General features: G+C 47.0%; 2 protein-coding genes across 8 annotated transcripts in view; one reads left to right on the top strand and one right to left on the bottom strand.

Moving 5' to 3' along the window:
• SUDS3 (SDS3 homolog, SIN3A corepressor complex component) overlaps positions 1–17489 on the bottom strand; it is an 85045-nt gene extending 67556 nt beyond the window's left edge. Inside the window, exons 1-7 of one of the 3 annotated variants that reach the window (XM_036353583.1) lie at positions 17179–17489; positions 14983–15052; positions 10689–10727; positions 9461–9516; positions 8202–8273; positions 5268–5287; positions 3864–4020 (exon numbers count right to left, since the gene is read on the bottom strand). In XM_036353583.1, coding sequence (XP_036209476.1) covers positions 3864–4020; positions 5268–5287; positions 8202–8273; positions 9461–9516; positions 10689–10727; positions 14983–15052; positions 17179–17320 — 556 coding nt within the window. In that variant the 5' untranslated portion in view covers positions 17321–17489. The remainder of the gene's footprint in view (positions 1–3863; positions 4021–5267; positions 5288–8201; positions 8274–9460; positions 9517–10688; positions 10728–14982; positions 15053–17178) is intronic. The other 2 variants (XM_036353582.1, XM_036353584.1) reach the window with 2 other exon arrangements.
• Positions 17490–21665: 4176 nt separating this feature from the next.
• Positions 21666–27495, top strand: part of TAOK3 (TAO kinase 3) — a 151172-nt gene continuing 145342 nt past the window's right edge. For all 5 annotated transcript variants that reach the window (XM_036353932.1, XM_036353933.1, XM_036353934.1 and 2 more), the window contains exon 1: positions 21666–21943. The gene's annotated coding sequence lies outside the window, so the exon portion shown is untranslated. The remainder of the gene's footprint in view (positions 21944–27495) is intronic.

The raw sequence follows: 27495 nt of genomic DNA, 5'->3' as shown, positions 1-27495 counted from the left end.
GAGAGTGATGAGGCGTCAATGCCAGCTACATCCGCCATCAGAGAAAGGGTGTGTGGATCAGAAAACAAGCAGGCAGGCTGGCACCAAACTAGGTACTGCAGTGCTCATAGTCTAATTAAAAAAGCATTGTAACAAAAACGAGATGGTGCTATTTTAGCATCCATTCTCACTCAAAACACCATTTCTGAGTTGCTTTCAGAGGTCTTCAAGGAATTCACTCCTTTTGCCACGTCTCTCAATGAGGAAATTATCAGAGGAGTCATTTTTCAAGTGTGAGACTCCCTCTTTAGACACAACCACATTCTCATTGGTGTTTCACGGAATTGGAGCTAGAAGTTTATGTCAATTAGGAGGCCAATCTGTGTCATTAGTTCACAGCACCAAAAATACAGATGGGGCCGAAACCGGTTTGGCTCAGTGGATAGAGCATCAGCTTGCGGACTGAAAGGTCCCAGGTTCGATTCCGGTCAAGGGCATGTACCTGGGTTGCGGGAACATCCCCAGTAGATGGGCAGGAGGCAGCTGATCAATGTTTCTCTCTCATCGATGTTTCTAACTCTCTCTCTCTCTCCTTCCTCTCTGTAAAAAATCAATAAAATATATTTTTAAAAAAAATACAGATGGGGAAACACAGCTCTTAACTGTTACTTTTAATTTCAAGGTCAATCCCAACGACTTACATAGAAACAATGCATGTGCTACGGACCCCTACTAAAATCAGCCATGCCAGGGCTCTAGTACCTTCAGAATATGATTATGAATGTTAAATTTTGGGGTGGGAAGAGGCATACCACTTACATATCCAAGTGACCAACTTACCACTGACTTTCCTTGTGGTATCTGCTGATGGAAATTTTGCTAAGTGCCAAAATAACTAATTCCTGCCCTGTAACCTTCTAGGATTCGTAAGACTACATATGGCAACAGAAGAGTTGGCCCATATTGCTTCTCCCTCATACCTGCTGAGTTTCCAGATGCAGATGACTAAATCCTAGAAGGCAAGGGAGAGACTGGCTCTGAGTCAATGCAACTTGATTACCTTTACAGGAAAGGAATTCAGAGGGACTCAGGTAAGTAATCTGTGAACATAACCAAGACACAAATGGCAGCTGACCCAAGAATTAAATAAAGTAGAGAGGGAACCAAGATGGCAGCATAGGTGAACACCTATACTTGCTGCCTCTCACAACCACATAAAAACTACAACTAAAAGACAGAACAGATATCATCCAGAACCACGGGAGGGATGGCTGAGTGGAAGTTCTGCAACTGGAAGGAAAGAAAAAAGCGCATTGAGACTGGTAGGAAGTGCGGAGGTAGGGAGGCGTGCATGAAACAAGCTGACAACTGGGTGCGCTGTTGGTTTTTTTCAATCGGGAGGGAGACACAAGCTCCTGATTGCTCTGAACTTCAGTTCTGGGTGACTCGGGGAACCCAGCCTCATACGGGGAGAAACTGGACTGTCTGGCATTGGGACAGGAACATGAGGGTGGCTTTCTCTCAGAGGTGCTCCCAGCGATCATTGTTCCTGCATGGGGGCGTGGGACACGGAGACGCGGGACCCCCCTGGTGCAGGGTTGACGGCAGCCATTGCTGTTTGCTCCGCCCTGGTGATTCCCTGAGACCCCACCTCACCCAATTTACAATCCCATCCAAGCTGTGCACAGCGGCTTTTGCATATGAATGGCCTATCCTTTTGCAGCCTAACCTAACAAACAGCAGCCGGGTCAGAGAGCCCCAAAGCTTCCAAAAGAAGGCCTAAGGCCCAGTAGCAGCAGCCTGCCTTGCTTCATAGCTGGGCCTCATCTGGGCACTTCCAAACCCCAAACAAAGAGGAAGAATCTGCAGATCTCTCTGTAGCTCCTGCTGGGTGGCCTCAGGCAGTGGCTGACTTTGCACCTCCTTAGAGATCCAAGAGCCATGGCTGACCTTGCACCTCCTTGGAGATCCAAGAGCCAGTGTACCCAGTGGTCAGTGTGAGACCATACCAGATTATAACTCTTCACATCCATAAGCAACACACTCAAGGGGCAGACTCAATGAGTACCAAAGCCCCACTGAAGCAAGTCCTGCCACATAAGTGTGTTTCCAGCACAGCAGTTCTTCCTCTGTAGACACAGCTGGTCCTCAGTCAATTGGCCTGGAGGTCAATTCCTCCCAGTGACACCAACAGCAATCAAGGCTTAACTACAACAAGACTATACACACAGCCCACAAAGGGGTGCACCAAGAGTGTCCACCTCAGGTGATTGGGGAGGCTGAGCCACTGGGCCCTATAGGACACCTAGCACAGAAAGCCACTCTATCAACACAGGGAAGCATAAAAAATGCGGAGTCAAAGAAACAGGTCACAAATGACAGAAATGGAGGAAACCAAACTACTGGATATAGAGTTCAAAACCACAGTTATAAGGTTACTCAAGAATCTTCTAGGAACCTCTGACAAATTTAGTGATATGAAAAAAGACCAATTAGAAATTAAGCATACACTGACTGAAATAAAGAATAATATACAGAGATACAACAGCAGACTAGAGGATCCCAAGAATCAAGTCAAAGATTTGAAATACGAAGAAGCAAAAAATACCCAACCCGAAAAGCAAAAAAAAAAATAAAAATAATCCACAAATATGAAGACAGTGTAAGGAGTCTCTGAGACAACTTTAAGCGTACCAAGATCCGAATTATGGGGGTGCCAGAAGAAGAGAGAGAGCAAGATATTGAAAACCTATTTGAAGAAATAATGACAGAAAACTTACCCTACCTGGTGAAAGAGATAGACTTACAAGACCAGGAAGTGCAGAGAACCTCAAACAAGAGGAATCCAAAGAGGACCACACCAAGATACATCATAATTAAAATGCCAAGGACAAAAGACAAAGAGAGAATCTTAAAAGCAGCAAGAGAAAAACAGTTAGTTACCTACAAGGGAGTACCCATATGACTGTCAGCTGATTTCTCAACAGAAACTATGCAGGCCAGAAGGGAGTGGCAAGAAATATTCAAAGTGATGAATAGCAAGAACCTACAACCAAGATTACTTTATCCAGTAAAGCTATCATTCAGAAGTGAAGGCCAGATAAAGAGCTTCACAGATAAGAAAAAGCTAAAGGAGTTCATCACCACCAAACCAGTATTATATGAAATGCTGAGGGTATTCTTTAAGAAGAGGAAGAAGAAGAAAAAGGTAAAGATACAAATTATGAACAACAAATACACATCTATCAACAAGTGAATCTAAAAATCAATAAAAAAATCTGATGAACAGACTAAACTAGTGAATATAATAGAATCAGGGACTTTAGAAAGGGAGTGGACTGACAATTCTCGGGGGGAAGGGGGTTGGAGGTTGCGGGAAGAGATTGGACAAAAATCTTACACCTATGGACGAGGACAATGGTGGGGAGTAATGGCATGGGGTGGGGTGGGAACCGGGTGGAGGGCAGCTATGGGTTGAAAAAAGAGGAACAACTGTAATAATCTGAACAATAAAGATTTATTTAAATGTAAATAAATAAAATAAAAAATTACTTAATTGAATAAAGTAGAGTCTGCAGTTCACTGAACATTTGTTATGTTTATGGCACTGTACTAGCCATAATCATGAGCGATAGAGTATAATGAGCCCCATTTACAGGGAGGGAAATAGGCCCAGAGAAGTTAAGCGGCTTGACTAAAGTCACACAGCCAATAAAGACGAAATTAGAAATCTGACTTGTCATGTCAAAGCCCACTCTCCTTTCAGCTTGCTCTGCTCTGATGAGGAACTGAGACACCAGACAGAAGGAGTGAACTGGAATACCTACGCCATCCACCCCAGGCTCTGCCTCAGGGCTCCTAAAACCCTGCTGGTTCTTTCATACCTCCAGTCAGTTCCATGGTTAGCTTTTCATTTTCAATCATCTTCTTCTTTTCTTCTAGCTCAGCAATCAAGTTCTCTTTCAGTTCAACCTTCTTATCTTCAAATTCTTTTACTGCTGCCTTCTTTTCTTTAATGTAATTTCTTTCCACTTGTTCAGTCTGAGCAAAAGAGAAACACAGAATAGGGGTACATAGCTCTGGCAGCCAGGGCTCCACCTTGAAGTCTGGCAAAAACTTCAAGAGCAAAGAAAATACCTTTACTAGAAAGAGGAAAATAGTTGGACTCTCACACACACACACCTGCAGTAATGGAGGTCTCTGGGAGCCAGTTTTCCAATGAATGGGTAAACTTAAACCAACTTCTGCTTGTTTTCATGAGTATACCCCACTTGCTACTCAGGTATTTCCTCCCTTCCACATCTTATGTTTTATGGTGTGTGTTAAAATAGAACATTAATCTCTCAATGATAGTAAATAAACCCTTTAAGGACATAATTTCAAAGGAAAACAGTACTTTCCAGATGAAATATCTATATTCAAAATTAACTGGCTATATTCAAGATAGCAGGAGTTACTGTATGTTTTGATATTTACAGTAAAATAAAGATCAACTAGAGTAGACCATTTACTAGGTGTCTGAATCCTAAAGTACTAAACACTAAAATTATACTAAATAAAAACTGCATAAACATCCATTTTCTAAACCTCACCAGGGGGCTTATGGTGGGCAGTGGCTATGGATCATGTGATCCTTCAGGCTGTGACTATGCGTGCTGTACTGACTTGAGTACGAAAATGGTTTCCAATGTGGCTCTGATAAACCATGACCTTCTCACACTCATGTATCATGCTCTGATAAACTCACACCCCCTATTCTTCCCCCCCTCCCCCCCCCCCAACAAGCCACCCTGGGAGCAGTACATCGTTCAAGTTTAAGGCGGCCCTCATCCCTGGCCTCACACAGACCAGCACTACATGTCTGCTAAATAAAAGTTTTAATCCGTCTTCCCTGCTAACCCAGAGCCTCAGCTATAGAACTGAACTGCTGAGCCAATTCAGAAACTGGGCTCCTTCAAGGACCAATACAACAAATTATTAGACTGTTATAATTCAGACATACTCCCAGGGAAATAGCTTTAATGTGAGATCAAAGTCAACAAGAAAGCCCTCAGGGGTGAGTGTCCCCTAGTCCCGTGACAAGCAGAGGCTGCCCAACAAACAAATGAATAGAAGGAATTTCTGAATTGAGACCACATGTCCTTTTGTCAAACAGAACAGTAACAAAGGGTTCCAACTGGAGGCTTCCCAACTATCTATTTGGTGATAGAAGGAAAGGCCACCAGTTGGGAGAGCAAGATTCCAATCTGAGAAAGAGCTTGCAAACCCAGAGGATCCATGGTACTTACTTCCAGTTGCAGGAAGAGTTCTGAAAGAGATAAAACGTGCAATTAGATTCACTAGGCTGTGTCACCTTTCTAGACAGTATGTTAGGATTCATTTAGGAGCAGTAATTGCTTTCTGAAAGCACGATTACACAGAGCAAATGTTTTCATCAGTAAAGTGCTGATATACATGAAGGGGAAGGATGCAAGAAGCACTGTGTCTACTTAAAAGTTGGCCCTGACAGCATCAGCTCTGGCAGTTCTGTCCAAGGGCAAAAACAAGCAGCAGGCACCAAACAACCTCGACAAAATAAAAATAAAAGTGATCCCGTCTTTCTCTCAGTACATATCCTCCAACGTCCCATAGGGCAGGATGGGGCAGGAAGAAGCAATGCACTTATTCCAGAAACAGAGTCAGCATTGATGTTTGTAAAGGATTGTATGACGGGCTCTATGTGCTAAGGAAGGACAATCCCCAAAAACTTAGAAGGCAGAGGTTTGCGCCCTCCTGGGCTTTGCTCCCAGGCCGCCAAGCCTCCGTTCACAGCCATGCCTCCACCAGCAATGCCCTCTGGTCTCTCTGATTCACTTCCAAGTGTCAGATCTAATGCAGCCTCCTCCAACAGGCCTTTCCTCGGGCCCCTTCACTCATCAACCCCCGTCTCAGACATCTGAAGGCATCTACCCACCGTATTCAACAGCTTATTTAGCACCCTGTGTGCCAGGCGATTAGCAACTGTTAATCCAGCGGCTTCCCCACCACTAGATTGAAAGGCCCTCTGCAAAATGCAGAGCTTGGGACAAAACAGGTCCCTGACTTGTAATCTTTCCTGGGTGACACTGGAGTTGCTACATAAGGTCCACCAAGATTGTTGGCAGGTCACCGCTCCAGGGGGTGCTGTTCACATTTCCCCACAGTCTCCTTTGCAAATCTGATCAATCCCCCATAAAAACTATCACATATGCACATTCACACATATGTCCAAGATTTTGAGAGTTTCAGGGACTCCAGATTAAGAATTTAAATGTCAAATAACAACTGTTGAATGAGAAAAATTAACTGAGCAGAGGGACAAGCACTCATTATTTTCTAACCCCCGCCCAAAGCCCTGATCACTGGAAATCCCTGGGCACAAGAAACAGCCAGTCCAACATGCTTACTCCTATGACTGCTTCATACTTGATCCACTCATGAACAGGCCAGACATCTGAGGTCTGTGTCGTTCTGAGAAATTATGCCTGCACCAACAAGTCAAACTGACAATTAGCACTTAGAGTTGGTGGCAGTTTTAAAGCAGCCAGACAACACACACAACTAAAGCAGGTGGATTATCTCTGCATGGAATGTGCTTTTTAAAGCTCAAGCCATGACTAATTTAGGGGCTCTTCTGCACTTTTATGGGGGTGGGAGGATGTTTAGAAAAGATCATGTGAGGACAGAATTGAGAGTGGAAGAAAAACAACTCAATGCTCACCCTGCAGTCCTAGCTTAAGAAAAGTTGCTCACATCAATTTTCTTTCTTTACTTATATCTTGAACCAATTCCGTGAGGTAGGTTCCCCTCTACGATGGGGAAACTAAGGCTCCAAGAGCAAATACCTGCTTAAAGGCACAAGACCTAGAGTGATGGAAGACCTAGACCTAAGGACCTCAGTCTCCACGGCAACACCTCCTTTCCCTGCTAAAGGGGAACTCCAGGAGGACCAAGATTTTTAAAGATATCCCAAGGAGATGCCTCAAGAACTCAGAGTGGAAGGGGTGTGGGGTAATCATAGGGGCAGGAGGGCTGCAGATAGGCAGAGGTCTAATGACTATATCTCCATTGTCCCAGCACCCCTCAAGCCTTCAGCTCCTTTTCCACCTGTTGGTGTCCACTGAACATCTACTCACTGACAGAGAGAAGAAAGGGTTCCATCAACAGAAAGCTGGGAAGTCACTGGATCGGAAAGAAAGAGGACAGCACCAAGACCTCATTTTAGAACCCAACATCACTTTTACCACTGCAGAAACAAATACCATGCTGCACTCAAAATGCTAGCTGATGAGAAGTTTCAAAATTTAACACAGCCCACTGGTGTGGCTCAGTGGTTGAGTGTCAACCTATGTACCAGGAGGTCAGGGTTTAATTCTGGGTCAGGGCACATGCCCGGATTGCGGGCTCAATCCCCAGTAGGGGGCGTGCAGAAGGCAGCTGATCAATGATTCTTTCTCATCATTGATGTTTCTGTCCCTCTCTCCTTCTCCCTTCCTGTATGAAGTCAATAAAAATATATTTTTAAAGATATATTTTAAAAATATATTTTTGAAGATTTCCTGTAAACATAGCAATCTGTGTTTACACACTTTAAGTAGTCATCACATCTTTTTGCATAACTCTATTTAACTTATCATGTTCCTTCATTTACACTTTTGGATATCTTTTGTCAATGAAACAGTGAGTATTTCATATTGCTCACAGAACTTAAATGTAGCAGATGCTCAACAACTGTTTGTTGAATGAATACATTTACTGTGTATGACAGACCAAAAAAATATTCTTTTTCTCTAAATGTTTATAATACTTGAGAGAGAAAAACAAGAGGACACTCCTTCCTCCCAGAGCACAGAATACTAGAAGCAGCAAACTCAAAATAGGAGTGAAACAACCTACAATCCTTTTCCTTGTAAGCTCCTCTGATCGTCCATAAAGCCAGCCCTGCAGACCCAAGAAAGAATGTGTGATTCTTCGGGTAACAGAGGACCCTGACTGCAAGGAGCCACCACTAACAATCTCCACTATGATCCTTGAGAAAGGATGAACCCGTTTTATATAACTGCACCTCTTCCCTAAAACTCTCCCTTCAATGAGATATTTGAGATATATTTTGAAGCAAAGCTCATATGGCCACATTACATTGATGATCAGCAAAAGGAAGAAAATTTGAAGATGATATAGTTCCATTTAAGATAGTGTCTTACCTGCATTTCGTATCCTCTCTTTGTACTGCTGATCTAGTTTTTTCATCCTCTTCTGATACTCCTGTAACGTACCTGATTTTGAGATTTAGAAAATAAAAAATTACTCTCCATTTTGGTTCCTAAAACTGTTTTCTAGCACTAACAGTAACTGCCTTAGTAACATCAGAATGAAACTCGACCCAAGAAAAGGCACACACAGAGCTAACTGGACTCTGGCTCTCAAGGAAGACACAGCAGAAATCACCCCAACACAGTGAACTGAGACTCTCTAGCAAGTGAGGCGTTACGGAAAAGTGCCAGCAACCTCCAGGGATTCTGATCACTTGCTGCTACAGTTTGGATCAGCGGGCTTTCCTTTCCAGGAAAGACTTAATTCTCCTGCAATAAGACTAGGTCTAGATCAGCCGTGGGCAAACTACGGCCCGTGGGCCGAATCCGGCCCGTTTGAAATGAATAAAACTAAAAAAAAAAAGACCGTACCCTTTTATGTAATGATGTTTACTTTGAATTTATATTAGTTCACACAAACACTCCATCCATGCTTTTGTTCCGGCCCTCCGGTCCAGTTTAAGAACCCATCGTGGCCCTCGAGTCAAAAAGTTTGCCCACCCCTGGTCTAGATCAATGCCATCTAGAACTTTCTCTGCAATGATGGAAATGTCCTATCACACTGTCCAATATGGTAGCCATTAGTCACATGTAGCTACTAAGCACATGAAATGTGGCCAATGCAACTGGGGAACTGAATTATTAATTTTATTTAATTAACTGTAAATAGCCACATGTGGCTAGTGATAATACTGAACAGCTCAGGTTTAGATTACTACCAAATCTCTACTCATTCCATTGCTTTTCCCAGAAGCTGCTCATTATGAGGGTCCCAATTAGTATAGGAAGTGTTTCCTAATCATAATGAGAAAACACAGTAAGGTAAATCCATAGTTCATTAGCATTTAGTTTAGAAAGAATAATACAATTTTATTTATTTTCTGGAAACAACATCTCTCCTACAAAATGTCTAGCTGTAGGCAGTGTGATCTTCAGTTCATGCCCTAAAGAAAGCCTTAGTGAGATTTCAACTGTTTGTTGAATGCATACATTTACTGTGTTTGAAGACTGCACTCTACTGAGAGAAGATAGCAAAATGTATACTGAGACAGCCAAATTTTAAATCACTCCAACAGAGAAGTGAAATGCACAGATTTCAAAGGTTTTTAATATTAAGAAGTATATTTAGAAAGATTAAATCACACACCAACCTTCCTGCAACTGTTGTAACTGTCTCTTGAGAGAAGCTAGTTTATCCTGATACATCCTGTAAAGAAAGGAAAGCCACAATGTGAGACAAAAACATTCAGTGCTCTATTCCAGAATAATCTACACACAGGAATTACCTGGGTTATTATAGGAATCTCATCAGGGTCCCTTAGCTGGTTTAAAATGTACCCGCAGCTAAAGGGACCAGAAAGGGACAGGATTCTGTGTTCTTAAATCCTATCCCTATTTTGTAGATCCTCCTGTTATCCCAACTTTAGAGAATCAGTCTAAAATCTGTAAGTATAAGGACACCCAGATTTTAATAAGTGACAATGATAGTTAGACAAGAACATACAAAAAAATTTGAAAAAGTGAGGCCATTTTCTTTTAGACTTACAAGCATAAATGACACACACACACCCCAATATAGGAAAGGCATTAAACTCAGCTCTTATATCAACTCTACAATTAGATTATAAGTTCCAAAGGAGTAAGATTATGCCTGCACCCTCTAGCAGTCCGAAACCCCCTGCTGCTTACCACCTGCCTGCTTACTGCTCCTTACCGCTCGGCTCGCTGCCTCCTTTGCACTGCCTTGGAGGCAGGAGAGGCTCCTGCCACCGCGCTGTGCTCGCCAGCCGTGAGCCCGGCTTCTGGCTGAGCGGTACACTCCTGTGCTGATCACCAGGGGGCAGCTCCTGTGTTGAGCTTCTGCCCTCCAGTGGTCAGTGTGCAACATAGCGACTGGTTGCTCTGGTCCTTCCGCCATAACAGTCGCTTAGGCTTTTATTATATAGCTATGTAAGCACTAAGTTAATAAATCTTCATATCATTTTTAAAAGCACTACTTTTTAGGATCAGAGAAATAATAGTAACTCAGTAACAAATGTTAACACATTAAGCGCCATGTCAGTCACCAGTGACTGACACTATACTTTCAGTCCGGACCAGTCAGTCACTGGTGCTGCCAGCATATTGGTGAAGTCGTATATCGCGGGCTAAACGGAAAGGAAGAGAAAACAGGCTTGGCGTTTAACGTGTTAAAATGCATGATATATTTGCAGCCCCAGCTAGATAAGAACACATAGCACACACAAAGCAAAAGAATGTAGTGTGCTATTTTTCCCCCCTCATACTGAATGGATTATAGGCAATTATCCACTCTGGCAAGTCTGTTTGAATGGTAGATACCACATATAAGTCAAATTTCAGCAATATTTTTGCCTCTACCTGAAAAACACTCCCAAATTGAAAAACAAGATTGGCAACCTGAAAAAAAAAAAAAAAAGCCTACTCTTCAACAGATAATAGGCACAAAGCCTTTGGGTTAATCAAGTAAAGGCTGCAAATACACCCCAACTATCTATAGGATTAGGAAGAAGTAGGTAGAATCTAAGAATTACTCAGAATGTCTGATTCTTTTAGGAAATTTCACTCTCAATGCTCACCTCGAATCATACAAGGCATTCTATTATAATCACAATTATTTCGATATCATCAAATATTAAGGAGCACATTCAATTAAAAGATTGTCTCTAAAGAATGCTTAAACATGTTGGATGTTGGAGAAACCAAGATGGCGGCATAAGGTAAATACCAGAGATTGCTGCCTCGCACAACCACTTCAAAAATACAACTAAAAGACATAACGGACATCATCCAGAACCACAGGAAGGCTGGCTGAGTGGAAATTCTACAACTAGAAGGAAAGAGAAAAGCATACCAAGACTCAGAGGAGGTGCGGTGCGGAAGTAAAATACAAAGGTGCGGAGGTGCATGCGGAGCAGGCTGGCGGCTGAGGACACGATTGTCTGTTTCAATCGTGAGGGAGTCTCTGGGGACCCAGACTCATACGGGAGAAATGGGACTGTCTGGCATCGATCAGAACTCGAGGGCAGCTTACTCTCGGAGGCACACAAACAGCGATTGCCCGGGCCTCTGAAGGCAGGACTGAGAGCAGCCATAACTGCTTGCTCCACCCGCCCTGTTGATCCCCTGGGACCCTGCCCCACCCAAGCCGTACACACAGAGGCTTTTGCATATGAAAGGCCCAGCCCTTTGTAATCTGAAAATAACAAACTGCAGCTGCCCCAAGGCCCCAGGGCAACTTGCATTGCTTTACAGCTGGCTTCTGCTGGGTAACCTCAGGCAGAGGCTAGATTAACACCTCCTTAGATCCAAGAGCCAGGGTACCCAGTGGTCAGAGTGGGACCATCCAATTACAACTCCTCAGACCCATAAGGGACACACTCAGGGGGCAGACTCAGTGAGCAACAAAGCCCCACTGAAGCAAGTCTTGCCCCATAAGGGTGTCTTCAGCACAGAAGTTCTCCCACCGTAGACACAGCTGATTCTCACAGCCAATTGGCCTGGATGTCAAATTCTCCCAGTGTTACCTACAACAACCAAGGCTTAACTACAACAAGACTGTGCGCAAAGCTCACAAGGGGGTGCACCAAGAGTGTCTACCTCACGTAATTGGGGAGGCTGAGCCACTGGGCCCTATAGGACACCTAGCACAGAAAGCCACTATATCGACACAGCAAAGCATAAAAAATGCCGAGACAAAGAAACAGGACACAAATGACAGAAATGGAGGAAAGCAAACTACTGGATATAGAGTTCAAAACCACTTTTAAGGTTCTTCAAGAACTTTCTAGAAACCGCCGATAAATGTAGTGAGACCCTCAAGAAATCTAGTGAGACCCTCGATGTTGTGATAAAGGACCAACTAGAAATTAAGCATACACTGACTGAAATAAAGAATATTATACAGACCCCCAACAGCAGACCAGAGGAGCGCAAGAATCAAGTCAAAGATTTGAAATACGAAGAAGCAAAAAACACCCAACCCTAAAAGCAAAATGAAAAAGAATCCAAAAATACGAAGATAGTATAAGGAGCCTCTGGGACAGTTTCAAGCGTACCAACATCTGAATTATAGGGGTGCCAGAAGAAGAGAGAGAGCAAGATATTGAAAACCTATTTGAAGAAATAATGGCAGAAAACTTACCCTACCTGGTGAAAGAAATAGACTTACAAGTCCAGGAAGCACCGTGAACCCTAAACAAAAGGAATCCAAAGAGGACCACACCAAGACACATCATAATTAAAATGCCAAGGGCAAAAGACAAAGAGAGAATCTTAAAAGCAGCAAGAGAAAGAAAGTCAGTTACTTACAAGGGAGTACCCATATGACTGTCAGCTGATTTCTCAACAGAAACTTTGCAGGCCAGAAGGGAGTGGCAAGAAATATTCAAAGTGATGAATAGCAAGAACCGACAACCAAGATTACTTTATCCAGCAAAGCTATCATTCAGAATTGAAGGTCAGATAAAGAGCTTCACAGATAAGAAAAAGCTAAAGGAGTTCATCACCACCAAACCAGTATTATATGAAATGCTGAAAGGTATCCTTTAAGAGGAGGAAGAAGAAAAAAGTAAAGATATAAATTATGAACAACAAATACACATCTATCAACAAGTGAATCTAAAAATCAAGTGAATAAATAATCTGATAAACAGAATGAACTGGTGATTATAACAGAATCAGGGACATAGAAAGGGAATGGACTGACTATTCTTGGGGGTAAAGGGGTGTGAGGGGTGCAGGAAGAGATTGGACAATAATCGTGCACCTATGGATGAGGACAGTGGGTGGGGAGTGAGGGCGGAAGGTGGGGTGGGAACTGCGTGGAAGGGAGTTATGGGGGGGAAAAAAGAGGAACTATTGTAATAATCTGAACAATAAAGATTTAATTAAAAAAAAAGAATGCTTAAACATGTCAAGTACAGGAGGAAATGGGTGTGTAAACTACACACAAGGATATGGAACCTAGTGTATTAAATTTTCTACCACATTGAGTGTACAGAAAACGGCTTTGAATTCTCAGTCTGTCTCTGAAAGGGAGTATTAACACACTAGAGGCCTGGTGCACAAATTTCGTGTACTCGGGGCCGGGGGGGGGGGGGGGGGCCCTCAGTCTGGCCTGCACCGTCTTACAGTCCAGGAGCCCATGGGGGATGTCCGACTGCCGGCTTAGGCCAGTGGGGAGTGGGCCTAAGCCATCAGTTGGACAGCCTTAGCGCTGCTGCAGAGATGGAAGAGGCTCCCACCACCTGCTGCTGCGCTCGCCAGCCATGAGCATAGGCTCAGGGCTTCTGGCTGAGCAGTGCTCCCACACACTGACCACCCGGGGGCAGCTCCTGCATTGAGCGTCTTCCCCCTGGTGGTCAGTGCATGTCATAGCGTCCTGTGTTCCACCATTCCGTCAATTTGCATATTAGCCTTTTATTATATAGGACTGAAGAAGTAAATGACAACAAAAAATTCAGGTTCCAGAAAAGAACAAGTAGCCGAAACCGGTTTGGCTCAGTGGATAGAGCGTCGGCCTGCGGACTGAAAGGTCCCAGGTTCGATTCCGGTCAAGGGCATGTACCTGGGTTGCGGGCATATCCCCAGCGGGGGATGTGCAGGAGGCAGCTGATCGATGTTTCTCTCTCATCGATGTTTCTAACTCTATCTCTCTCCCTTCCTCTCTGTAAAAAATCAATAAAATATATTTAAAAAAAAAAAAGAACAAGTAGGTGAGAATACATTTCAAATGGCCCAAGGTAAATCATTAAAAAGCCTGAAGAGACTAAAAATAAAATTTTTTAAAAAAACAAGCAGTTTCAGGGATGAAGCTATGAGAAAAATCACATGACATAATCTTTCTTTATTCAGTCATATTGGTTAAATTTTAACTGAATTATCCCTTTGGGTTCCAATGATTGGAAAAGATGACAGAATCCAGAGGATGGTCACAAAACTTCTGCAAATAAGACCTATAAGGAAAGGAAATTTGGGCCGCATAGTTGATAGATTTTAAAAAGTCAAATCAAGAGCCTCAAAATACATTCCACAAACACTTATCGGCATATTTTTTATGATGTCTTGCATCCGCGTTTATGATAACAGTGAGTGGTTTTAGTTTCTCTGGGCACACACAGTTGTGGCTCTATCAAAGATAACGAGAAGAGGGATAGGGTGAGACCGTGTGCTAAGGGGAAAGCGCTGGAGTAAAAAAGTCCCGCTCTCCAGTCCTGGTCTCCCTGAACTCTCTGGAATCTAACATACTATCTCGCTCAGCGGTCGCCGACCTTTCAGACCTCATGGGCTGCCAGTGGGCTGCGGACCACCGGTTGGCGACCGCTGTTCTAGCTAATACTTGCTGGGGTCATGTCAATCTGAGAAGCCAGTAGCTGTGAAACATCATTTACCCTCTCTAATGCTTTTCACATCTTAAAAAAAGTGGGGAATGGTTCTCTCCAATTACTAGTATATGGCCTTATTACCCAGGGGTCACTCCCTCCAGGTTCTTTCTAGCATATCTTCAAAAGATTCTTTTAACAGGAAGACTGATTAAATGTGACTAGTACATGGTCTTTGGAAACACTATGGTCAAAGCCATACACACAAGGTCACTATAGAGACTTCCTTGCTAATTCTTTGTTCCAGGTAGAAATCTAAAATTCATACTCACTGTTCTTTCATTTCTACATAGTCTTCTTCATCATGCTTTGCCAGGTCAGTTTCGCTAGCATCCTCAGTGTCTACGTAAAATCAGGGAAGAAGGGTTTGTTAAAATCATTTATAGAGTTGATATCACCTGACACACTTAGTAAATTTCTAGTAGTTTTTCTTTTAAATGAATTCTAGTCAATGCAGACCTGAGTGAAGCCATCAACAAAAAATATATATTAGTTACTTCAGAAAAGAATATGCCATTTCCAACTTCTAAAAGGTCAGCTTTACACAAAGAGCTTGCTTTTCTCTCAAGTGCAGCTAGAGAACAAGGTGCATCAGACACAGGCAGCCGTGGTCAAGGCTGCTGCTTCCGCAGAATACTGGCCACTCAGGAAAAGAAGATGTGGGTGTAAGACTGGAAAACTACAGGCAGGCAAGCCCTGGTCCCTACTCCAAGACACCCTAATGCTACATTCTCTTCCGGTATATGCCCAGTTTGAACCCTTAACACATTTTACGTCACGTATGTACAAAGGAGAATCCGACTCAAGGAGCTGAACTCTAATAACTGAAATATTTTTAAAGTTACAACTAAAAGAAGACGAGATGATCACACGGAAACTTTCAGAATGTTTTAAACACTGTTCTTAGAATAAGCAAATGGCAGGGGTGTCTACATAATTTCAGCAGGAGGGAAAAATCATTTTTTGCTTCATTGCTCCCCCTGGTGAGCATGAAAAGCAGTACAAGGGACAAGCGATTCCCATTCACAATCCCTGGGTAAGCTTTGTCTTCAAATGTGGTTTAACCAAATGCAATTAGTTCCTTCAACTTTGTATCTGCACACGCAGCTGCCTTCTTAAAGGCTGTTACAGGCCCAACACTCTACAAACTCTGTCCTCCTCCAGTCAAGAGGCTTCCCTGAGTCCCCGGCCTGTGCCGGCCGCAGTGCCTGGCACCTGGGGGACTGCGATGCCCAACACCTACCCCTCATTCCAGGCAGCGGCTCTACCTTCTGCGCCACAGCCCTCTTTTGCGCCAGAATACTCCACCCAGATATCGGTCTCCATCCCCCTTTCTCTTCTCCCTTGCTTTTTGTTTCGTCACCTTCCTCCTCCTCCAGCCAGCTCCTTCAATCCCTCCAAACGTTTTCCTCACTCTTGCCAAAGTGTAAAACCCAGTTTGAAAAGCAAGCCTTGCTTGAGAGGCAGTCACGACGATGCAAACAGCAGGGAACTTAAAAACACAACACCTGGGCCCCATGAGGCCAACCCAAATCCCTTCCTTCCCCCCGTGTCCGTTCCCCCAGAGATGAAAAAACAGAACAAAACAAAAAACCTGAGTATTTCCCAAGGACCAGGCTTTAAAGTGCCAGGTCAGCACTTTACTGACGTGCCTCACTCCCCCCTCGCACCTTCCCTAGGAAACCCCATCTGCTGGGGCAGTTGGGGCTCCTAAGCTTAAGCGAGTTGTCCAGGGTCAAAAGCCTGGCGAGTGAGCCAAAGTCAGGCCTCCATCTAACCCAGTGTTTCTCAACCTTCCTAATGCCGCGACCCTTTCATACAGTTCCTCATGTTGTGGTGACCCCCAATTTCATTGTTGCAAATGGAACATAATTAAAGCATAGTGATTAATCACAAAAACAATATGTAATTATATGTGTTTTCCGATGGTCTTAGGCGACCCCTGTGAAAGGGTGGCGACCCACAGGTTGAGAACCGCTGATTACTGATGCCAAGCCCCATGCTTCTAACCAACCTGAACTGCACTGGCGCTGCCCAAACCAAGTCTGACCAAAGCATCCCCCCCCCACCCCCACCCTGGACAGAGGGTGGGGGCGGGGGAGCGGCCGCGGAGGCCAAACGCTCTGCTCCTCCGAGGAACTAAGCGGGAGGGGCACTCAATGAAAGGCTTTCTCATTCCAACCGGTGGAGACCGGAGGTTCAGCCCGAAGCGGTAGGGGAACGAGGGGCGGGACCTTAAAGGGACTCCAGCTGTGACAACCGTCCCCTAAGTCCCTTCTTCCCGCGACTGTCGGGCACAAGGTCCCCAGAGCGTCCCGCGCCCTGAACAGGTGGGGTAACTCGCCGGCGCCGCGGTCCTGCCGGCTGCCCCGAGCCCGCGGGTCGGGCCGCCCCTCTCCCCGAGGCCCCATCCCTGCCCACGCAGTCCCACCCCGTCCCCGCGCCGCCCGGCGCCCTAAAGGACGCGCCTTCGTCGGACTCGCGGCCCCGGCAGCTGCGCTCGTCGTCCTCCGCGCTCTCCAGCTCCTCGTCCTCCTCGGGGTAATACTCCGGCGCCGGCGGCGTTCCAGTCGGGGCCGGGGCCGGAGCCAGCAGCCCCGCAGCACTCATGTCGCCTCTGACCACAGCTGAGCGTGCCACCCGGGGACGGCGGCCACCCGCCCGGCGAACGCGACGCCCGCCAAGCTGTGCCCGACGGAGCAGACAACTTGAGGAGCGGGAGGCGCGGCGACCTCTTCCCCGTCTCCGGGAAGCCCGGCCCCTCGCGCCCGCGCTCGGCAACGGGGCCCTCGCTTCGGTGGCAACTTCCGGGTCGCCAGCTGCCCAAGGATCGCCTGACTCCGCCATCCTTCAGGGAATGGAGAGGTCGCCGGACGCCTCCTTCGCCTTAACCCCAGCCCCTTCATCGCCGCCTTAAAATCGTCCACGGCTAGCGGCTGGCGGCTAGGGGCGGAGACAGAGTCTCTCCAGGCAAAGCCATGGGCAGGCCTCTTCTCGGCCAGGACCCCGAAGCCCAGAGGCGACTTCCGGAAACAGCCGCCAGGCGGCGCCCGGGGCCAGAGCCAAAGTGGGCATCCTTAGCGACGTGAGAGGCAGAGGGTTTGAAGGGCTTTTGCAGGTGGAGCTGGTCTATCTCTTCGTTAAGCAGGTGAACGACATCATGCCTAAATATCTAGAGTCCCGAAGAAAAGGTGCCTGGCTCCTCCCCGCCTAATTGAAACTTTATTGAGAACTAAAATAAAGACAAGGATGCTGGTATTCCGTCCTGGAGTGAACAAAAGGATAGTTTCCCAGTCTCTGGGAGTCCTTTCTGTTTGTATAGGTTTACTCGATAAGATGTTATCCCGATTTTACAGACGAGAAAAGAGCTGCCACTTGCCTAAAAAAATGAGAGCGTCCAGTCGGCCTTGTTTAGACTCAGAACCAGGCCCTGGAGAATACAAATGCCTCATATTTCTTAGAATATTGGTGTGTGTTTTTTTAAATATATATCCCATTGATTTTTTACAGAGAGGAAGGGAGAGGGATAGAGAGTTAGAAACATCAATGAGAGAGAAACACCGATCAGCTGCCTCCTGCACATCTCCCACTGGGGATGTGCCTGCAACCCAGGTACATGCCCTGGACCAGAATCGAACCTGGGACCTTTCAGTCCGCAGGCCGACGCTCTATCCACTGAGCCAAACCGGTTAGGGCTAGAATGTTGGTTTTTTTAGGGTGGTTCTCCCCAATCTAATGACTTGTGGACCAGCTCTCAACTGCCACCTTTGCCTACAGGAGGTTAATTAGGCTAACTGAAGGAAGGTGCTCTGGAAACAGAAAACAAGAGAGCGGACTCAATGCACAAACTGATTTGTGTGATTCCCTCTGCGTGGAAGGGGACACAGTGTTACAAGCTTTGTTTGAGGGACAGATGACGATCTCCCTTCTCTAGTTGTGTGTAGCAAGAAAAGGGATGAGGACAAAGGCGCAGAGATGTTTAATGGTTTGTCCAAAGTAACCCTACTGTCTGTGCTGCACCAAGTCTCCATAGAAAAGTAACTCACAAGTAGTAAAGTTGAATACAGTATAAAAATACTGTATAAATACTGGGTGGAATCCAGTATTCTGATTCTCAGATCCTTTGGGACCGAATTTATCTCTGAATTGGCCTTCATAGAGTCTTCTCAAAGTACAAAACCTTGTTCTCATCCCATTTATTTTAACGTTTTTATTTTCTACCTTGTCGTCATTTAAAGTTTGGCTATATTTGTGAGGGATTTTTTTTCTACCTTGTCTTCATTAAAATATTGGCTATATTTGTGAGGGATTTTTTTTCTACCTTGTCTTCATATAAATCTTGGCTATATTTGCGAGAGATTTTTTTTCCTCCCAACAAAACTCAAGAATTTCCAGACTGGAATGCTGCAATGTCTTTTCAGGAGTTCAGAGATCTTCTGAAGCCCCTTCTAAATCAGAGCCATCCTTGCAGCTCACTGTTCACCATCTATATATCAACTAAGATTTCAGAATTGTCTCCTATCCAAAGGATGATGTCATTTTCTTTATTTATGCTGTTAGATCCGATCTAAATTATTTGTAATCAACTATATTGAGCAACTTGAGTTCCTATCAGTACCAGTAGTCATAGACCAGAAAAAGCACCAACAATTTAGAAATTAGAATTCATTGCTATAATGAATCAAAGAGAAAAGAGTTGATTCCTTGCTAATTGGCTTCCTTTCAAGACACTTGGATTTTTATCATGCTTCTGTTTTATTTCTATTTTCTTGATTGTAAATAACATCTGTTAATAGTCATGCATTTCTTTTTTTATATGAATAGACACAACTGAACACTAGGGTGGTGAAAACTTACCCCCTTTCTTCCAATCCCTATTGCCAACTTCAGAATTGGTAAGATGAGCTCTTACTCAATGACTCTTTAGAGAAGGAGGACCTACTTATGTTAATATAATGATTTTGGACAGTTTTTCTAGACCTACAGGAATCAAGTTCCCTCAAAACGAAGCTTTACCACCTTGAAATGCCTCTGCATCCCCTCCCCACGTGGCACGCAGTCGCGCTGCCGGGGAGATGTCTACTTCAGAACTGTTCTTGGAGTCCTGCTAGCCCGTCCTCACAGGCCCTCTCAGCATACCCTGACACTCAAACTTAAATGTAAAAGGGGAGCATCGTGCCCTAACCAGTTTGGCTCAGTGGATAGAGCGTCAGCCTGCAGACTCAAGGGTCCCAGGTTCGATTCCGGTCAAGGGCATGTACCTGGGTTGCAGGCACATCTCCAGTAGGGAGTGTGCAGGAGGCAGCTGATCGATGTTTCTCTCTCATCGATGTTTCTAACTCTCTATCCCTCTCCCTTCCTCTCTGTAAAAAATCAATAAAATATATTTAAAAAAAAGGGGGGGGGCAGCATCGTCATTGGAATGAGGCGTGATTTCAAAACACTAGGGAAAATATAGTGTTTAGAACACAAATTTGTCAGTGGGAGCTAACACACACAAAAAAGAGTTAATGGTAGAAGTTTCCCGAGAGTGAAGTCCTATATACACATCTGACAAGGCTTCGGATCAAACTGTGTTTCTGAAATGACACCATTTCTTCATAAACACTGACTTGTCAAACTGCATAAACTTTGGGGTGAGAGTAGTTTTTGGTTTCCTGTGTTGTTTGGTCAACATGGACAATTTCACAAACAGAAGGAATGGCTCTGTGTAACATGATGCACTTTCACCCCTGGCAGGCACAATCTTTCACCCTGGGTCAGGACGGGTCTCTGGTATCACAGGTTGCACGTGGGTCAAAGTGTATTATCCTTTGGCCATTAGTTCACACAAAACCATTAAACCATGTGGCCCTGAAAAAGAATATGTTGAAGAGGCATGCTGAAAGCTTGCTAAAGCTAACAGGGTTTCCCCTGTACAGTTCCTGTTCCGCCTATTCTCATGATTATCAAAACCCACAGACTGGCCGAAACCGGTTTGGCTCAGTGGATAAAGCATCGGCCTGCAGACCGAAGGGTCCCGGGTTCGATTCCGGTCAAGGGCATGTACCTGGGTTGCGGGCACATCCCCCAGTGGGGGGTGTGCAGGAGGCAGCTGATCAATGTTTCTCTCTCATCGATGTTTCTGACTATCTATCTCTCTCCCTTCCTCTCTGTAAAAAATCAATAAAATATATTTAAAAAAACAAAAACAAAAAAAACACAAAAAAACAAAAAAACCCACAGACTGATTATTTCTAAAGTTTTGTCCTTGTACCTATCAAAATGTGCCCCATCCGTGTTGAACATTTACTTGTGCAGAGCACGCATCTAGTATATCTATTTCTTTTTCCAAAAGCATTAAGCTGATGTCTGTTGAACGCAATACAAGGTAGGGCAATTCCCTTGACAAAAATACAAAAAAAAAAAAAAAGTTTAAATCCAGGAAATATTTACAAGTCCTGAGTGAAAAACAAAACACTATATTAATTTCCGGCAGAATTACTCAGAAGGCTGTGCAAGGTCTAGCGGAAGAATGGGGTCCTCCTCAATGGCTCTAGCAGGGTGGTCCAGGGGAGTCCCAGGGGGCCTTGGCCTCTGGGAGTCTCCCAAGAAAAGTAAAGGCGCTGGGAGGAGTGCCGCGAACTTTGACCGCAGCGCTGCACAAACAAAAATGACCGCACCCCAGGCGGGCCCGCGGGTAAGTGAAGTTGCAAGGGCTTCCGCGTCCAAAGAAGCCCCGCCCCGCCTCATTCTGCCCCGAGGTCAGCTCCACCAATCCTCGGGCGCCATCGACAGCTCGGCTCCTCAGGCACCTTCAATCAAGTACCTATATCCGGGCCCAGGCCTGTGCCCCGCGATCAAGGAAGGTCAGTAGAGAGCCTATCAGAGTCGAGCTAGGGGCGTGGTCTGGGGGCGGAGGGCGGGCGGATGAGCCCGTGGGGCGGAGCGCGCTCGGCGCAGTCGGGTGCGATTGGCCACCCCTGGCAAGAGCCGCACCTCGGACAGCAGCAGCGGCGGCTGCGGGAGGGTCCGTGTGGCGCCCGGCGGCAGCGGCGGCGGCGGGGTCCTGCGGGAGAGAGTGGGACGCGACGCCGAGACCGCGGGCGGAGCCTCCGCGCGGCCGGCCCTGCACTCAGCGGCGGGACTCAGGGACCCTCCAGGGGACCAGCGGCAGAAGAGCGACCGGGGAACAAGTGTGGGAGAGGAAGCGGCGGCGGCGGCGCCGGGCCGGGTGCTGACAGCAGGTCTGAGGTGAGCGCACCCGGGGCGCGGGGCTGTGACAGCGGGAGCCGAGGCGGGGGGACCCTGGGCGGGACGAGGTCGGCGAGGACCCGAGTGAGGGGAGTTCCGGAGCGGGTCTGGCCGTCCGGACTGTGAAGAACAGACCCCAAGACGGGCTCAGGGGGGACCCTCAGCGGGACAGGGAATGTGAGTCCGAGGGGGACCCCGCGAGGGTCCGGAACAGCGGGTCTGAAGAGAGGGGACCCCGAGAGCGAGCGGGACCGCGGGTCTGAGGGGAGTTCGCGCGAGGGGCCGGGACAGGTGTGAGGGGGTCCCCGCGAGGGCGGGACCGCGAGGAGAGGGAGGTCCCCGAGGGTGGCTGGAACTGGCGGTAGGTCTGATGGGGTCGGGATAGCGGGTCTGAGGGGCAGGGGGACCTCGAGAGGCCCAGGGCCAGCAGATCGTGGGGGTGGGCCCCCGAGAGGGACCGGGCCAGCTGGCCTGAGGGTGGGACCCGAGAGGGGCTCGGAGAGGCCGGGGCCGCCGGGAGAGGGAGGGAGCCGGGGCCGGGGTCGAGGTCGCTGCGCGGCGCGTGGGAGCCGCCGGCTGCGCGGGGTCCCTGCCAGCACCGCTTCCCGGGGGCGCGTGAGGGGCGCGTGAGGGCGCGGGGCAGCCGGGCGGCCCCCGGGGGGCTCGCTGGAACGGGGGTTGTGTCATGGGACCTCCAAGGAGCGCGCGGGCGGGGGTCTGGCGGGAGCGGCGAGGGCTGCACGGTGCGCGGGACGCCCTTCCATTCATTCCCGGGACCTGGCGCGGGGGCCCTGGGAGCGAGGCGCCGCGGGCTTCTCCGGCCCAAAGGAGAGCGATGCTGCCGGGGCCCCGCTGGCGCTCGGCTCGGGTGTGTTTTCGGAGGGCCCCATGCTGTTCCTTGTGGGGCCACCAGGACCTCAGAAACTTTTCCGGATTCGGCAGCGCCTCGGCCTCAGCGCCGGCGGGGCGGGGGGACGGGACGCGTCTGGGGTCTGACTGACGGCTGGGCGTCGGTCTGGGAGGCAGTGGACGGTCGGACGAGGGTTGGAAAGAGCCTGTGTTGCTGCCCTGGCCGGCTCTCTAGTTAGTCTCCCTTCCTCCGAGCTGCCGGGACTGAGCGTGAGGCGCAACTGCTGGACCGGCAGCGGGAGAAGCCTGCTTACCCAGCACCCTGCGCCCTGCTGGGGGGCCGTGCGGGGGGGGGGGGGGGGGGGGGCGTGCGTGTCTCCACGGAATGCTGAAACCGAGGAGGAAAGCAGCGGGGGTGAGATCTGGGGATGGGACCTGGGGGGTGGGACCCGGGGATGGGACCAGGGGGTTGGGACCTGGGGGGTGGGACTTGGGGGGTAGGATCTGGGGGTGGGAACTGGGGGTGGGACCTGGGGGTGGGACCTGGGGGTGGGAACTGGGGGGTGGAACCTGGGGGTGGGACCTAGGGGTGGGAACTGGGGGGTGGGAACTGAGGGTGGGAACTGGGGGGTGGGAACTGGGGGGTGGGATATGGAGGTGGGTCCTGGGGGTGGGAACTGGGGGTGGGACCTGGGGGGTGGGAACTGAGGGTGGGAACTGGGGGATGGGAACTGAGGGTGAGACCTGGGGGGTGGGATCTGGGGGTGGGTCCTGAGGGTGGGACCTAGGGGTGGGAACTGGGGGGTGGGACCTGGGGGGTGGGACCTGGGGGGTGGGAACTGAGGGTGGGAACTGGGGGATGGGAACTGAGGGTAGGACCTGGGGGGTGGGAACTGGGGGTGGGACCTGGGGGGTGGTAACTGGGGGGTGGGAACTGAGGGTGGGAACTGGGGGGTGGGAACTGAGGGTGGGACCTGGGGGGTGGGAACTGAGGGTGGGAACTGGGGGGTGGGAACTGAGGGTGGGAACTGGGGGGTGGGAACTGAGGGTGGGAACTGGGGGGTGGGAACTGAGGGTGGGAACTGGGGGTGGGAACTGAGGGTGGGAACTGGGGGATGGGAACTGAGGGTGAGACCTGGGGGGTGGGATCTGGGGTGGGAACTGGGGGGTGGGAACTGAGGGTGGGAACTGGGGGGTGGGAACTGAGGGTGGGAACTGGGGGGTGGGAACTGAGGGTGGGAACTGGGGGTGGGAACTGAGGGTGGGAACTGGGGGGTGGGAACTGAGGGTGGGAACTGGGGGGTGGGAACTGAGGGTGGGAACTGGGGGTGGGAACTGAGGGTGGGAACTGGGGGGTGGGAACTGAGGGTGGGAACTGGGGGATGGGAACTGAGGGTGAGACCTGGGGGGTGGGAGCTGGGGGTGGGTCCTGAGGGTGGGACCTAGGGGTGGGAACTGGGGGGTGGGACCTGGGGGGTGGGACCTGGGGGGGGGGAACTGAGGGTGGGAACTGGGGGATGGGAACTGAGGGTAGGACCTGGGGGGTGGGATCTGGGGGTGGGACCTGGGGGGTGGTAACTGGGGGGTGGGAACTGAGGGTGGGAACTGGGGGGTGGGAACTGAGGGTGGGACCTGGGGGGTGGGAACTGAGGGTGGGAACTGGGGGGTGGGAACTGAGGGTGGGAACTGGGGGGTGGGAACTGAGGGTGGGAACTGGGGGGTGGGAACTGAGGGTGGGAACTGGGGGTGGGACCTGGGGGTGGGAACTGAGGGTGGGAACTGGGGGGGTGGGAACTGAGGGTGGGAACTGGGGGGTGGGAACTGAGGGTGGGAACTGGGGGGTGGGAACTGAGGGTGGGAACTGGGGGGTGGGAACTGAGGGTGGGAACTGGGGGGTGGGAACTGAGGGTGGGAACTGGGGGGTGGGAACTGAGGGTGGGACCTGGGGGGTGGGTCCTGGGGTGGGAACTGGGGGGTGAGGAAATTAAACTGATGCCAGGCTAGGGGTTCACAGTGCTTAGCAGGTGTCCTGGATGCACGGGCTCAGCATTCCAGCCAGCAGTTTTGCCAGTGAATTTTTCACTTCTTTGTCCCTGTGTGTTGCTTCTCCAGACCCCTTCTCTTTGCAACTGTTTTCTTTCTTTCTTCCTTTCTTTCTTTCTTTCTTTCTTTCTTTCTTTCTTTCTTTCTTTCTTTCTTTCTTTCTTTCTTTTTATAGAAGCGGATTTAGAAAATGATGGTATTGGGGAAACAATGGTGGATGTAATGACTAGATCACTTCACAGATATTTCGATATCGTCTTTGTTTCAGGTTGAGAGTGTGTGCTATTAGAAACCTTTGCCCATGGTTAGTAATGGGTAGCTCAACTAAGAGCAAGGGAGACACACTGCCCTTACTTCCCAGAGACCTCATGTGGAACACTTACACACAACTGCTTTCTGCAAATCCAGGACAAAAATTCCAGAAGTCATCTTGGTCAGAGTGATATTAGAGGACATGTGCCATTTGGGGATTTTATTTAATAGTAGCTGACACAGAACACTTCTTATCTGGCTTCAGAAAGTGTGGAACTTTATGTGGTTATGAAAAATCCACCAACCAGAAGTCCTCCTCTAAGAAATAGAAGTCGTGGAGATAAGGAAAAACAACAGCACCTACAAATTTTAAATATGCGACAACTATCATTATTTAAGGTGTATTAAGTGTAATTTTTTCACATTAAATTTATTTTTCAAGAACCCTAGAGAGAAATCAAGGTCAGTTAACACAAGAGGTTATGTACAAGGGGCATATATTCACTGTGTAGTGCATGTAACATTTGAAATGGTCTGTAGAAGGACTGGGAATCTCAGTACCAGTAATTCTACAAAGTAGAATTTGAGCAGATAAGCTCTTTCATCATACTTGTTAGCTCATCCCTGACTCGTACAGATTGTAGTTCCTTAAGATAAAATATTAAATTTATTTCCTTGTAACAAAAGAAACTGTTCTGATACTCCCCTGAGTGATTACTAAAGCAGTCATTTCAGCCACATTACGTTATATTGATCCAGAGATGCTGAAGAGAGATTCATTGTAATAGAATTTTTAGTGATAGGAGGGGCCTACAATAACTGTTTATTCCTAGAGGAGAGGCGGAGTAGAGGAGGGTAGGAATTCGTGGGAATTTATTTTCATTTGTTTTACAAAATAAAACACTAGGAGAACTGTAAATATGTGATTTATTACATACATCATCATTTAAACTGTTTCTTTTCCATTAAAAAATAGAACCCTAAGTAGAGATTAAGAAGGAGCCTTCCAGATGAAAGGTTACAGCAGCCTTAGGATGCAAGTTCTTTTCAGTTTGTAGTTCTTAAACTATTAGTTTAGCAGGATGCAAGTACTGCCCAGTAAATACAATAACCCATTTTACACTTTCTTTACCGCTTGAGTCCTATACAGTCAAACCATTGTAATCTTAGAGTCTACCTTGATATCTAATTTGGTTTAATGTTTAAGCCAACTTGAATAAAAGTTCTCATTCCTTGCCAGCGTTCAAATTTGTTGGTTTCAAGTAGTATAGGAGAATGAATGAAAACTACTATTGGTACTTTTACTTTAGAGTCTTTTTTGTTAAAAAGCCTCTTTATAATCTTTTCCTACATTCTTTGTTTCTTCCTTCCTCCAAAAAGGAAAACAGACAGAAAGTTTCCATTTAAAAGTGTTGTGTGACTCTCCTGAGAAAACATTTTTCAGATTTATTTTCTTTCTCCAATGAGAGATTTTTGTCAATCAGAGAATAGTTTTGAATGAGTAGTTTTGAGTTGCAGACTATTGTACAATTAATTGCATTTCACCATAGGGAATATAGTTTGTAATTATTTAGCCTATATTTAGCCATTTTATTGGTTGCTTTGTTATTTATGAGGATATATTAAAATTTTGTTGCTGTTTCTTAGACTCAGCTTAGTAAAAAATAATAAGTGATATCTAACTATAATTATAGATTAGATATGTTTATTTATAGGCCAAAATGTGATGTAATTCATATCTAAGCTATGGGTCCCCAATTAAAAACAATAACCATTTCAAATTTTTATGATAACCAGTAGAAATTAAATTGATAAATTTTATCATTCTAGCTATACTATGTTGTTAAAGTTACCTAAACACTTTCTAAATCAACATAATGTGTGTGTATATATATATATATTTTTAATATATATTTTAATATATTTTTATTGATTTCAGAGAGGAAGGGAGAGAGAGATAAAAACATCAATGATGAGACAGAGTCATTGATCAGCTGCCTCCTGCATGCCCCACAATGGGATTGAGCCTGCAACCCGGGCATGTACCCTGACCAGGAATCGAACTGTGACCTCCTGGTTCATAGGTCAATGCTCAACCTCTGAGCACACCCAGCTGGGCCATAATGTATATTTTCTGACTCAAGATTTGTTACAGACATTGAAATATATTTAAAGTTTTTCTAAGATATTTCTGTATTATAACAGAAAGACGGAAGGATAAGTTTCTTGATTTGTTAACACAGAACAGTCTCCTAACAATTGTCAGCTATCTCACAAACACACATTTTTCATCCCCAAAGTGAGTGAGAAAAATAAGATACATTGGAATGCACATTTTATACCTAGGAAAACCTACTCCCATTAAACAAAGAGATGTGGCCCACATGTCTTTAGCTCAGAGAATTGAA

This window comes from Myotis myotis, unplaced genomic scaffold (genome assembly GCF_014108235.1).
Source record: "Myotis myotis isolate mMyoMyo1 unplaced genomic scaffold, mMyoMyo1.p scaffold_m19_p_20, whole genome shotgun sequence".
NCBI lineage: Eukaryota > Metazoa > Chordata > Mammalia > Chiroptera > Vespertilionidae > Myotis > Myotis myotis.
This window is presented reverse-complemented; position numbering and strand designations above follow the sequence as displayed.